This window comes from Gymnoscopelus braueri (assembly GCF_963280865.1).
Source record: "Gymnoscopelus braueri genome assembly, chromosome: 20".
Classification (NCBI taxonomy): Eukaryota; Metazoa; Chordata; class Actinopteri; order Myctophiformes; family Myctophidae; genus Gymnoscopelus; species Gymnoscopelus braueri.
The window spans coordinates 25,759,031-25,773,308 of NC_137622.1; the positions used below are offsets into that span (position 1 = coordinate 25,759,031).

General features: G+C 42.1%; 1 protein-coding gene across 1 annotated transcript; it reads left to right on the plus strand.

Moving 5' to 3' along the window:
• Positions 1 to 70: 70 nt before the first annotated feature.
• On the plus strand, positions 71 to 10,366 carry spon2b (spondin 2b, extracellular matrix protein). The gene is made up of 6 exons (XM_080416248.1): positions 71 to 181; positions 1,222 to 1,486; positions 2,215 to 2,438; positions 3,592 to 3,783; positions 4,635 to 4,821; positions 8,442 to 10,366. The coding sequence occupies exons 2-6, from the start codon at positions 1,237 to 1,239 to the stop codon at positions 8,618 to 8,620; spliced, it is 1,032 nt and encodes a 343-aa protein (XP_080272374.1). The 5' UTR covers positions 71 to 181; positions 1,222 to 1,236; the 3' UTR covers positions 8,621 to 10,366.
• The last annotated feature ends 3,912 nt before the right edge of the window (positions 10,367 to 14,278 follow it).

Consider the following 14,278-nt stretch of genomic DNA (forward strand, 5'->3'; position numbering starts at 1 on the left):
GAAAGCGGGTGACACCTCCTAGAAGGTATAAAAGGGCTGAAAGTGGACTTAAGAGATCGCAGTCCCTCTTCCAGACAGCCACAAGCCCTGCTCTCCTCCTCTCCACTTCAGCAGTCCACCTCTCCACTCCTCCTCAACCCCTCTGCAATCCATCTCTCATCTGGAACCCTGGGCAGAACCAGTGAGTAGTCTATCCATTGTATCGCCTCCCATCTCTCTATAACAGTATAGGCATGATACTTGTTTTCTAATTTACATCATGAATGAATGAAGGAATGGATGAACGAGAACATCATCATCTGTGTTGCAGGGCACTGCAAAGCATGCATGTAACAGTGAAATTATTTATGCAACAACATTGTGTAATTTCATGCCAAAAACATGTATATTTCAAGGAAAATGTTGTATGGCAAGGCAAAGTAAGACATGGCATAAGAGACATTTATCAGAATTGCTGAGTAGTCAGTAATGTACAAATTGCCACATTGTCAGTAATGTAAGGCCTCCTCGCACATGATGTGTCAGCTAAGATGGCTGACTGCATAGACAACCTGGCAACCACAGAACATTGTGACAGCTGAATTGAATTCATGTTAAAACCCTCGCGACCAATCATCCTCTCCAAGACGGGCTTTATAGCTCACAGCTGAGTTGTAGAAAATGAGGTGGTGTGAAATCCTTTGGCTGTGACTAACAGGGCATGCTTGTTAAAACCTGTGGCTGATGCTGCTGCCAGACGTCTGCCCTTTCTCATCTGTTCCCTCAACACTCGCTCTCCTCCTGTCATCATATATGAGCGGGGGTCGGGCAGCCAAGGGGCTTCGGTTCAATTAAGCATAAAGCAATAAAGGGGCAGATGCAACTCTCATACACCCACTCTCATACAAGGAGAACAAAGCGGTATTAGTGTGCGTTGCATTTTGTGGCACACTGTACATAAATCATAGAAAAACATCAGATCTCATCACTCACAGAGAACTGAGCAGGTAGGTCTTTCCAAACAGTGGTTAAAAGTTGTCTCTAAATACTCTCTGAGCGGGCGTAAAGGTGCCACACAGTAGACTAGGTAAATAGCAGCAATATTGCATAGGAAACTCTCAGCTACATCTGAGTTTGATGGAAGCATCAATGAAGTCCCAGTGATTTGCACATTGCATCATGGCATACATTCTAAAATGGCCCCACTGACGGCTCTCTCCCTTTTTATCCCACTTAACCTAGACCTTGGACACTACCATGGACACCACGAAGCCCCTGTGTTTGGTCTCTGGAGCGTTCCAGAGTCTCTCCAGCGTGACCTCGGTGCTGACCTTGATCTTCTTGGGGTACGGCGTTCAGGCCACGCCCGTACCCACTGACACGCCCGTCTGCACCGCCTCCGACACCGCCCACTACAGCCTCAGCTTTACCGGCAAGTGGAGCCAAGCTGCCTTCCCTAAGCAGTACCCGGTCTACCGGCCCCCCGCACAGTGGTCAAATCTGATCGGTGAGTGAGTGGCCAGACAAGTGTTCTGGTTGGTTCAGTTACCCTGACAGTAATGTGCAGCTATTTCTTCAGCCTTCGTTGTGCACACTGTTCACCGACTTGAAGAATAGCCTTCACAGTGAAATCCTTAAAATACTTTTGATTTTGTACATTACATGACATTACAGTCATTTAGCAGACGCTTTTATCCAAAGCGACTTACAATAAATAAGTGCATTCAACATAGGTAGGGAACGAAAACTACTAATCACCAGAAGTCTTAAGTGCATTTTCTGCAAAAACAAGCAACCAAGAGTATATACCTAGCGCTAAGGTAAAAGTGCATTATATCAGCTACCTATTTCCTTAAACAGATGAGACGAAAACAGCAAAATCAAATGAGCAGGAGCTAAAACAAACAAGATCCAATAAAACAATACAACAATAAAACAAGCGTTCGTACAACTACTGTAGTTAACAACAAGTAGGCCAGGTAGAGAGGATGGGTAGTGTTTCCTTGTAAAGACGGGGGTCTAATGAGTCAATATATAGACTCAGCATTAAATGAATGCTCAGGATGTACCAATGTGTTCAGCTAAAACTAATGCACACCATATTTATGTACTTATAATGCTGGCTATTCCTCCCTCTTTTAAACGTTTTCAAGTCTTTTCCCTCACATTGTCAAATTCTCTACTTTCTCTCTATCTCTCTACCTCCCCCCCACCCCCCCATCTCTTCACTCTCAGGGGTGACCCACAGCTCTGACTTCCACATATGGCAGCGTAATGACTTTGCCAGTAACGGAGTGAGGGAGTTCACAGAGAAAGGCGAGGCCTGGACGCTGATGAAGGAAGTCCAGGCGGCCGGTGAGCGCATCCAGAGTGTATACGGGGTCTTCTCAGCTCCCGCTGCCTTGGGAGGGACCGCACAGATGAACACCGCGTTCGAAGTCTTTGCCAGGCACTCATATGTAAGCTGCTCTAACGCTTGGCTTCTTTCCAAACAGTGAGCAGTGAGACCAAAAGTGTTATCTAAACACTATATTCACATGGGGGCCATTTTGCTCTTGCATCATATTCGGGGGGGTGGGAACGCCCACTGAGTATGAGGTAAGAGCAAATTGGCCTACATGTGAATAATGGTTAATAGTGATGCAGCTGCAGAATGAGAGGTAATAATATTGTGGACCAGAAGTTTGAAGATAAAATCAATTATTTAGGTTCCGGCCGGAACAACTTGGAAAACCTCAAGGTTATCCCTAGACTAAGTGCTGGACCTAGGCTCCTTAATATCCCACTGTTGTTTCAGCCTGGCAATAACTTAGTCTACTTCTATTCCCAGTTGAAGGTGAAGCCAACTAAAATGTACAGCGGGGCATATTACATAACAATGCTAAACTGGCAAGAAGGATTTCCATAGTGTCTCTAGTGGCTGGCACGTTGAGGGGTGTACACTGCTTTTCAAAGTGGGGGCCAATTGGAAAGAAAGGAAAAGATGGGAAAATGAAAAACTAAAAAACTAATATTATAAAAAAAAAATTTCCTTTCATAGCATTATTTGCACCAGTTTCCCTATTTTTGGCAGATCTACAAGCTCACGTGTCATGCTACGAAACGTTGTGAGCTTGTAGATCTGTTATTTAATGCTATTTTAAAAAATGCAAAAACGAAAACGAGGGCCGCAGCGAGAGGATACGGCTATTTAGGGGTCCTTGGAATGTTAAAGTTTGGTAACCCCTGGTGTAGTACAAAATGGAATAAAATGAGAATTACGCTTGCATTACATCATTAGGCTAATTATGCAGTAAACTCTTCATAATTGGTATGTCCTACTGTTGGGCATCCTGGTGGGTCATGAAAGATGTGGGATACATCTGAGTTAGTGTTGGAGTGGAGCAAAGGAGAAAGGTGGGAGGAGATGATGGACACAGAAGTGATGGAAGCAGAGTTTGGAGGAAAGAGAAATGCAAGATGAGCGCAAATATAGGTCATATACTTCTTCCTGGCAAAAAGCAGAAGAAAGGTGAAAGAGTTCATTGAGGTTCTTGTTTGGCCAGCGTTTTTCAAATTGAAGCAAGTGAAATCACCTCTCGCTCTCTTTTTGTCCCTAATCTCTTTTCTCAGCTGTCATTCATTGCGCGCATCGTGCCCAGTCCAGACTGGTTCGTGGGCATGGACGGTGTTAACCTGTGCGAGGGCGACCAGTGGAAAGAGAACGTTTCTCTGGATCTCTTCCCCTACGATGCAGGAACGGACAGCGGGTTCACCTTCTCCTCTCCTAACTTTGAGACCATACCCCAGGACAAAGTCACACAGGTGAGTCAGCCTGGGCAGAGAGCAATGCCCTTCACTGTTTATGCATTACAAAGGTAACAGGTCTCAGTAGCCACTTTACATGTATTTTAGTTTGGTTACGTGGTCATTAGTGTTTGGATGTTACAAAATGCTATCCACTTTACACTTTACTTACTACAGTAGTTCATGTATATAGTATGTGTTCTGTCAGCTTCACTGTACTCACATGCTCAATGCTATTTGGCTATTGTGTTAGCATTGATGACATTATTTCATAAACTGCAGCCTTAAAACAAGATAAGGACTAAAGGACAACAAGGTGTACTAAGAACATTCATGAGACTATAGCATGTTGTCTGCTCCTCATCTTTTGTAGTTGATCTGTGATTTTTTGATTAACCGAATAATTGAGAAGAGCATTATCATATGCTCGAATCGAGGTGAAAAACTCTAATAGATTCTTTATAATGAACTAAATCGATTAGTCTGATTAACGCCTTCAGCCTTATTTTACACACAATAATATTGAAAATAGCTGCTCACTAGCCGCTCACAATGCATTGCGATGCAATGCTTGTAGATAGGATATTTTTCAGTATTCAAAACAAATATGAATTAAAGATTTGATTATTTGATTAAACAAAAAAAACGAATAGATGTTTTATAATCAATTAAACCGATTAGTTCGATTAACTATTGCACCACTAATTACTATAAATACAGTACCACCAATACCCTGTTATTCCTCCAACACAGTGGTGTGTTCCTCCTTATCAACGACAGCCATTCTTTCAAACATTCCATAACAGAGCTGTAGATCTCCAGTTATTATATTCCGTCATGTCTTGTCTTCTTCACATTTCCCTCATTAGATTACGTCTTCCTTCCCGAGCCACCCTGCCAACTCTTTCTTCTACCCTCGCCTCAAACACCTCCCACCCATCGCCAAAGTGACGCTGACCAAGACCAAGAAGACCAATAAGATCATCAGCCTCCCTGCAGAGCCCACCCAGTCCAACCTACTGCCATCGGACAACGAGATTGAAGACAAGCTCATAAGTAAGTTGGACAAAAGCTCTTAAAGGACCACTTCACCCATTTTCCACCTATCTTCATATAACTGGTCCTCACTAATGCTCAATGTAAGATGGCACCTTTTCTGTCTTCCTTTTCTGTATTCACTGTGTGTGTCAGAGGAGGGCTGACAGTTCAGAAACCTGCCAACCAGTAAAATCATTGGTAGGCAGGTTTGGCTTTTTTGGGGTCATTTGTATTGATGCGAGAACAATGGCTTCTATTTTGCTGTGCTATCTTACCAGGAAGAGGAAAGCTGTAGTTTCCATAGCCTACCAATGAGACAAAGAGCAAGTAGACGGAAATTGTGCCATCTTATAATGATGATTATTGAGGACCAATTATATTAAGATACTGTAAGAAAAATGCATTTTCTGTACTAAAGAGCTGGAGAGACAGGGTGACTCCTGTTACTGAACAAATACTCTATAGCAACGATTACTATCAGAATATAGTTTTAACACATATTTTAACAAAATAAAAAAATCTCTTACCCCACCTTTAACAAAATACATTAAAATGTAAATTTCATTTATCGTCCGATTTATAATAGCTTTAAACATTTTGAGAGCAGGCAAGTAAATTATTCCAACAAATCACGCTACAAAAGCCTTGAAAGAACAAAGATTGTTCCTTCAAAGGAGCAATCTGAACACACCAGAGAGGCACAAAGAGAGAAGAATAGAAAGGAGATAAAAAGGGGTCATAAAAATAGTGTGCGAAGAAGAATGCAGGTACTTTATTATCATTTATTACTAAACAGTTCAAAAAGCCCACATGCCAGGCACAAAGAAACACTGACCAACAAGCTTGCCTCCCTGCCTGTCTAACTGTGAATAGTACATTGATAATATTCATTGTATGATGACTGATGATCAAAAGTAATGGGAGGAGGGAGTGGGAAGGGGATTGGAGTTGTGAGTCCATTGTTCAGTCCATGCATTGTAGTGTTACATGAAAACTTGGAGAAGAAGGTAAAACGTTTTGACCTTATACTGTAGGTCTTTATCCGGCAAAATTTTGCTTTTTTGATTCTTGCCTTGATGTCCAGCACCTGGCCTAAATACAGGTGTTTACACAATCTCGTTTGTAAGTTATATGAAAACTTAAAATCAAACCTTGCTTGAAAATAAATGAAGAAATAAAAAATCTAGCATCATATGCTGCACTGACAGCACACTCATCTTAACCCGATAATTGGAGTGGCAGAAAACGTCTGGAAAAAGCTGACGCACGTCAGCCAGGCAGTAAAGCGAACAATGCCATAATCAGATCCATTGTATGGAACAACTGTAAAGTTTTAACTCTGCATCACATTAAGGCTGTGTAGCCCTGACTACGCGTCAACAAACAAGACACAGGGGCCAAGAAACTGTTGTGGTTTCCTGAATGTCCGTCTGCCAGCACTTCTTGCGTCCTCCCTTCAATCTACCCCTCCCTCCATTTATCCTTTCTTCTCCACATCAATCTCTGTCTCATCAGTACTATGCAATATGACTTGATTTGAACTATTTCAAATAAATAATTGCATGCTCAATTTTGTAATTAATGGCATAAAACACAGAAAGGATTTTTTTGGGGGGTAATCAGATTACATATATTCTCCGCAAAAAGTGATCTGTTACTTCTCAACCATTCTCCTACCAGTCATCCCTCCCTGCCCACTCTCTCCCTTCCTCCCATCCATGTATCCCCCCCTCTTCCTCTCTCTCTCTGTCATTACCTCCCAGTGACCTGTTTATAATGGAATCACAAGACGAAGGAATATGCCAAATTCAGCCTTGCCTCAACTTACGTGTTCCATCTGTTCCATGTCTCCATCCGTCCTTCCGTCCATCCCTCCTTCAACCCCTCTGCTTTTCAGATCCTCTCCAACAAATTCAGTCTGTGATACATATCAGCTTTTTACAGGCTCATAATAAGGTGGGCTGATGGGCTTGACGCACCGAGGACTGTAAGCGAGGGTTAGAGGAGGAAGGGATGGATAAAGGGGACAGGTGGGAGAAACTAAGACAGAGAAAGAAAGCAATGAGAACCAAGCGTAAAACATTTCAGGTTTCAATAGTCACAGAGTTACTGGTTTAAATCCACGGATCAGTTGGGGAAAACTGTGAAGTGGAGAAGTAATGCTCTCTCTTCTTAGAACAACTACTGTTGACCACTGAAGCCCTACAGTATACTAATTTATGTACTGTACATCACATAACATATAGCGTTAATAGCTGATCTACAGTGCAAGCTCATAACACGCCAGGGTCGCATGACGATACACTGTGAGCTTGTAGATCAGCAAAACAAATACATATATTTTAAAATTTGCCCAAGATAGGCAAGCCAGGGTTAAGGGGGAAAAAAAAATCGCAAATCTTTGAAAAAATTAATAAATAGTAATAATATATATACACCGGTATACATATATATATATATTCTTATAAAATGAAATCTTTTAACTCAAATCTTTGCTTCTTGGGGTCCCTGGCTGGAACAAAATATTTTGAGATGGGGGTCCGTCAGCCAAATACATATTATTTGTTTTTTTTTTCCTTAACATGAAAAAGTTTGAGCAGCACTGATATAGGCCTACTGTAGCAACATCCGTTTTTCAGAAAACTGTTAGGATTTAGAAGACGATTTTTTTAAATCTGCCCCAGGTCTTGTGGTGTGGTTAAGTTGAGCAAGGCACTTACAGAGTATTCCCCAACTGCTGCAGAGACCCTGCTCACTAAGCAATATTTAGAAGACTGTGGCTGCACTTTACTGGGCAGCTCCCGCTGCATGTGTGTGTAACTATTATGTCTGCGGAGCAGGGTGGTGCTGCTGGAAAAGCGTACACCCCAGCAAACCACTTAATAAATAAAAGTTGAGAAGAAAAGACTGCTCCACATTTCAGCGAGTTATATGGCAATAACAACAGCTGCCAAGATACTTTAACAACACCCGGATGCATGTGGCTCTCTGCATGTGAAGCAGGTCACCACTTAGCCTAATGGGATTCCCTTTCATTATAACATTTACTTTGGCTTGCGTGAGAATACGAACTTGTGCATTTATGGCGCAAGAGTGTTATTATATTACAGCTACACAGTCTATATATCCATATGGAAATCTCATATGAATCAATTTATCCATTGTTCCTATACCAGTTATTAACGACTTAAACCTAGTTGGCCAGGGTCCCCCAGGGCTCTGTGTCAGATACTTTAGTATTTCCCTCTACACCAAATCTCTTCGACCTACAAGCTCACAACGTTTCATGTCGCAATGTGTTGTGAGCTTGTAGATCTGCAATTTTCACAGAATATTCAAGTGTTATGAATATGGACAGAACCTAAAGTACGGTGCTTTTCATTGATTTGTATATCACCCAATCATTACAAATCCATGATGAGAGTATCAAAACTGATTTCAAACTCAAATGTGTGGGAAATCATACAAATTATATAGCAATATATCCAACAGAAGATCAGTGGTTCCAAATGGACCCTCAAAGATTTCTCTCAAGAGTTAATGCGGGTCCTTGAAATCAAAAGGTTTGAGAACCACTGGTATAGATGATGTGTTAGTTATCAGTGTAAACTAAGCATGCCCCTTCCCTCTCCCTGCAGATACCCCCCTGGACTGTGAGGTGTCAGTGTGGTCCCCCTGGGGCTTGTGCAAAGGCAAGTGCGGAGACTCTGGCGTGCAACACCGGACTCGCTATGTCCTCATGCACCCGGCCAACCACGGAGTGGTCTGCCCCCCGCTGGAGGAGGAGAAGAAGTGCACCCCGGACAACTGTTTATGACTAGGCCAGGAGCAGAGAGAGAGGAAGAAGAGGAAGGAGAGGAAGGAGAGAAAGCAAAGGAAAGAGAGGAAAGGAAGAAAAGGACGGAGATTGAGGAACAACAAAAAGAGGTCTACCTTGAATTCATGTAAAGCCTAATTTATGCGGCGTCAAGCGCCGACAATAGCAGACCTACAATCTCACAACACGTTGTGAGTTTCTTCTTCTTTCGGCCAATTCCCTTCCATCTGTTTTCGTTTTCTGCGTCTTCCTCTGTGACTCACGTCACCTGCATGTCCTCTCTCAACCTCCTCCTTGGCCTTTCTCTTCTCCTCTTAACTGGCAGTTCTATCTTCAGCATCCTCCTCCTAATGTACCCCTCATCCCTCCTTTGCACATGTCCAAACCATCTCAACCTCGCCTCTCTTGCTTTATCCCCAAACCTTCTAACCTGGGCTGATCCTCTAACTTGTCCTTCCTTGTCACTCCTAATGAGAAACCTCTCGTCTTTTCGCCAGTGCCACTGTTTACAAGCTGAGGTTGTAGGTCAACTATTTCCGGCGCGTGGCGCCATCATGTGACAAAGTATGAATCAGGTTTCAGACTGACTATGATTGATGGATTGGCTGATTCAATGATACATTGATTAGTGGTACTGCAAGAACGACTGTCTTGACTCTTGAATACACTGCCTTGATAAAGAGTTACATTCACAGATCTAGCACTAATGCAAAACTGTGACATTAAGTAGAGTGCAAAGAAGAACAATTATTTAGTGCTTCAAAGAAACTAGGATAGGATAGAAAAGAATATAGTATCTGTCTAACACGACATGTTATCAAATAACATTCTTAGCATTTGTGGTCAAGAAAAAAAATTAATCTAAATAACAAAACATATGTGAACAAGTAACCAACATATATGCAGTATGCATAGTAGCATCTATCAAACTAAGTGACAAGAAGGGATACAAGGACAGAGGAGTGATAGGGCGTGAAGTGGAGTCTGAAGAGGCTTGTTTTCAGACTGCCGTGGAAAATGGGGAATGAGTCTGCAGTTCTGACTGAGAGGGGAAGTTCATTGCACTTCATTCCATCTTGGGTGCCAGGAGGGAGAGTCTAGGTCTAGGACATGTGAAGCGTTGGCCAGGGTATTTTGGGGAAGGGACGAACAGGCTTCCTGTGTTCGTGTGATCTAATTGAGCGGTAAGGGGTGCAGGGTACTCAGCTCATGTCCTGAAGGTAAGGACTGCCTGGTGTCCACCTGGGTTTTGTTACGCAACCAGAAGCCAACGAAGGGAACGCAAATGGAGGGAGACATAGGTCAACCAGCAATCAAGACAGAAATCATGGTGCTTCAATGCTTCCTCCTGTAGTAGGTTGTGAATCATTGAGATTTCAGACACAATTGTGTGTACCTACTACTATTGTATGTGTCATACAATAGTATTTATTGTAATGCACACGGTTCTTCTAGCTATGCAGTGTTCAAAATGGAGTGTTTACAGAGCCATTGTTGTTGTTTTTACCCCCAAAGACAAATGATATATTTATGACAGGATTTTAACCTGTAGTGTACAGTATATTAATTTTGACAGTAATATCTATTCTTTTATGAAGTTCAGGTATTAGAACAATCAAAGAGAACTCTTTGTGATGAAGAAAATGTACCTTTTTGTAAAATAGTTGGTGGAACTGCATTGGTGTTCTTACTTCTTTTACATCAGTGTGTGCTCTATATGCTCAATAAAGTGTAAATACATGTAAAGGCAAAGTGTTTACAGATATGCTTTGAACGAAAAACATATTGCACAAGGAAGTAATCAAATATTTCCGAAACATTCATCAAATATACAATCTATCTATCAATAGGAGGGAAAAAAAACAATTAATTACAGGAGTCATAGATTGACATAATCAATGTGTTGTTTACATATAGGTAAGCTAATACGGTATGCCCTATCACTCCTTCTTGAACATTCCATCCACAGCAGGTTGTAATGTGGTAATACTCTCCCATGCCGCTTTGATGGTGAGTTTTGAGCTTTGAGGCGAGTGCAAAAGTGAAATCTCAATACACTATCATCATTACATTACAACACAAGGTCATTGAACTTCATATACTGTATATTAGATCTCTAACTCAATATCTGACATGCAATTTGGTAGTCACAGGTCAAGAAGGTCAATTATTGATTAGCACGACCTCCTTCTGAAGAGTTCAGGGATCTCCACACATGGTCATAGAAAGGACACACAGACACACAACACACACATGCACGCACAGCCATACGCACACAGAGATTCCTGGAAATGTTCAGTAGATAATCCATCGTAATCTATCTATAAATCCAGGAATCCAGGAAACATGGCTCTGTTAGAGCTAGTTTTGCCTACAATAAAATGCAATGCAAAGTCGAGAAAAATAGATGCAGGACATCCCGCCAACTTTCCACCGTCTCTCCATATTTGGAGAAGACTAAAGTCATCATCAAAGTGATCCACATGGGAGCTGTGTTGTTATTAGAACCTGTCTTTTAGTGGGCTATTAGTTTTTTATCTTGTCCTGTTCCTGTTGTATATCCCAGTGGTTCTAACTTTTTCATGTCAAACTTTTTCACATGTTCTGTGCCAGTAGTAGGGTCATCTGAGGCACTTCCGTGACCGTGGAGAGCAAAGGTCCGTTTCTCAATGGATTTGTCATCTAGGAGGGTTATTAAACAAATTTAGCCAGGGTGTATTTTTAAAAGGGGCGGGGAAAATTTGTGAGAGACCAAAATCCAAAATGGCTGCCGTGAAAATTAACTTTTTAATGGTTTGACCTACAATGATGCACAATACATGGTTTCAGAGTTTATTTTGGTCAAGGAATACATCTTTGGTGTTTATATAATGATTTGACCTATTATTGACCTTCAAATGCAAGATGGCTGCCAATTATGAGCTCCAAAAGGTTTTTTTTTCAAACTCGTCACAGAGCCTTCTTATTAGGCTTTAATGAAAGCTCTGCTCATGATGAGTTGAATAATATGCAGTATAAGTACACAGAAGTAATCTCTGAGGTCAATAAAGTCAATGTTTGTGTGTAAACAACAGTTCCTGATGTGCGGTTTCCCATTAAATAGTGTAGGCTACTGAGAATATGGTGTCCAGTTCATCCCATCACATTTTCATAATGAACCAAAAATAAATTAGCACTATAGCCTAACTTAACATAGTATTCTGTATGCAAAGCTAGAAAGGTTGGTTGCTTGAGGTGAATTTAAGGTCAACTCATTTGTCACCCTTATTTTGTAGTATTGCTCCCAGTGTTTCCTGTCTGCCTACTTACTTTTACCTGCCTTGTGTAACCAGTCTTGTGATTGCGTCAGTGTTTCCACCTGTGTCCTCTTAGTCCCCCAGCCTATCCTAGTGTTGATTTTCTGTTGAGTTCACCTGTGTCCTGTTAATCCCTGTCTATATGGGAATACCACTCATTTTCAACGTTGAAATATGTCTTTAATAATACACCTTAGCTGTTGTGTGGAAATAAGAAAAAAGCCCCCCCGCCCCCTTCTATGTTGCCTAGAACTGGATAATTGATTGAGATCATGTGATCAGTGACATACGCAAGGTGTACTTTTGGCCTCAGCCAAAAGTACACATGATGTGATCAGTGTCATATCATACGCAAGGTGTACTTTTGGCCTCAGCCAAAAGTACACCTTGTGTATGTCACTGATCACATGACCTCAATCAATTATCCAGTTCTAGTCAAGTCAAGTCAAGTCAATTTTATTTATAAAACACGTTTAAAAACAGCCAGGTTGACCAAAGTGCTGTACAGCATAATAAAAAACAACATGAAAATAAATAAACGAAAAATAAACATCATTGCAAAAACATTTCAAAAACAGCAAAAGTTAAAAAAATGACAGACCACAAGATAAGAGCATGGGGGGGGGGGGGGGGCAGGCTGGATGGATGGAGAAAAATCTAGAGTGGATCAAAAGCTATAGGAGAAGAGGTGTGTTTTGAGTCGGGATTTGAAAGTGTCCAGGGAGGGGGCGAACCCGCCTAACACTGTTAGGCGAACCTAACAGTGGATGGAAGGCTGTTCCACTAATTTGGGCCAGCCACGGAAAAGGCTCGGTCGCCTTTTTGCCTCAACCGGACGTTCGGAACCTTGAGAAGCCTCTGGTCAGAGGATCTCAATGGCCGGGTGCTGTCCGGGGGGCCCAGCAGTTCAGCGATGTAGGGTGGTGCTAGTCCATTTAGTGCTTTAAAAACAAATACAAGGATTTTTTAATCTATTCTAAATCTGACTGGCAGCCAGTGGAGGGAGACCAGTACAGGGGTGATATGGTCCCGCCTACGAGTGCCAGTCAGCAGTCTGGCGGCAGAATTTTGTACAAGCTGGAGTTCTAGGCAACATATTGAGGTATTCTTGATTGAGGTCATGTGATCAGTGTCATACGCAAGGTGTACTTTTGGCTGAGGCCAAAAGTACACCTTGCGTATGACACTGATCACATGGCTGAGGCCATGTGATCATGTGTGCTTTTGGCTGAGGCCAAAAGCACACCTTGCGTATGTCACTGATCACATGACCTCAATCAAGAATACCTCAATATGTTGCCTAGAACTCCAGCTTGTACAAAATGCTGCCGCCAGACTGCTGTCTGGCACTCGTAGGCGGGACATTTCGGATTTTGGTCTCTCACTAATTTTCCCCGCCCCTTTTAAAAATACACCCCGGCTAAATTAGTTTAATAACCCTCCTAGATGACAAATCCATTGAGAAACGGACCTTTGCTCTCCACGGTCACGGAAGTGCCACAGATGACCCTACTACAGGGAACCCCATACAAGTTTGAATTGTTAAAATGTTTCATTAATGTTATCATTTTTTTCATAATTTTCTTCAAGATTCTTTGAAAATAGCTGATCCACAAGCTCATGTCGCTATATGCGACACGTTATGATCTTGTAGAACGGCTGTTTTTAAATAGCCAATGTTTATAGGGTTAAAGTGGTTAAACTGCTATATGCTATATTAGTCCTTGGGCCAGACCAGATATCGGTACCACTAAGTCGGCAAAACCTTACCTATACTAAATTGTTTTTTGGGCCAATATAAGTAAATAAAAATATGATAGCCTTTCCATAGGAGCAGCTTTTTATATTTTTTGACATTTTGTTATTTTTCTCAATAGGCGGATTTTCATTCATAGCCAACAACATATTAAAAGTTATATAACACACTTTTTGGACATCACACTGCTCCTTTTTTTAAATAAATTAAACAAACCTGTGTCCAATTAAAGTAGTTGATGAAGTGGGTGTGGCCTATTATTTGGTTAGTGGCCAGGGGTGTGTGGGACCGCAGTATGAGGGCGGCCCACATCAACTACCTGGAGTTGATGGCGGTCTTTTTGGCATTAAAGCGCTTCAGACCCCACATCAGTGGATGTCACGTTCTGGTCAAGACGGACAATACCACGACCATGGCCTACATCAACAAGCAAGGAGGCCTGCGGTCTCCTACCTTGGACGGCTTGGCACGAAGGTTGATACTATGGTGCAACACGCACCTGGAGTCAATCAACGCCTCTCATGTACCTGGACTTCTGAACAGGGGAGCCGATCCCACCCCACCCGGGGGCCACACCGAGCACCGTGCGGCCTCCCACTACTCTTC

Bases quoted from the DNA above. Each gene is read 5' to 3' on its own strand.
- spon2b (XM_080416248.1), top strand. From the start codon at position 1,237: ATGGACACCACGAAGCCCCTGTGTTTGGTCTCTGGAGCGTTCCAGAGT. The intron at 2,439-3,591 runs GTAAGCTGCTCT...CTCTTTTCTCAG, and splicing joins TCTTTGCCAGGCACTCATAT to CTGTCATTCATTGCGCGCAT. The intron at 4,822-8,441 runs GTAAGTTGGACA...CTCTCCCTGCAG, and splicing joins GATTGAAGACAAGCTCATAA to ATACCCCCCTGGACTGTGAG.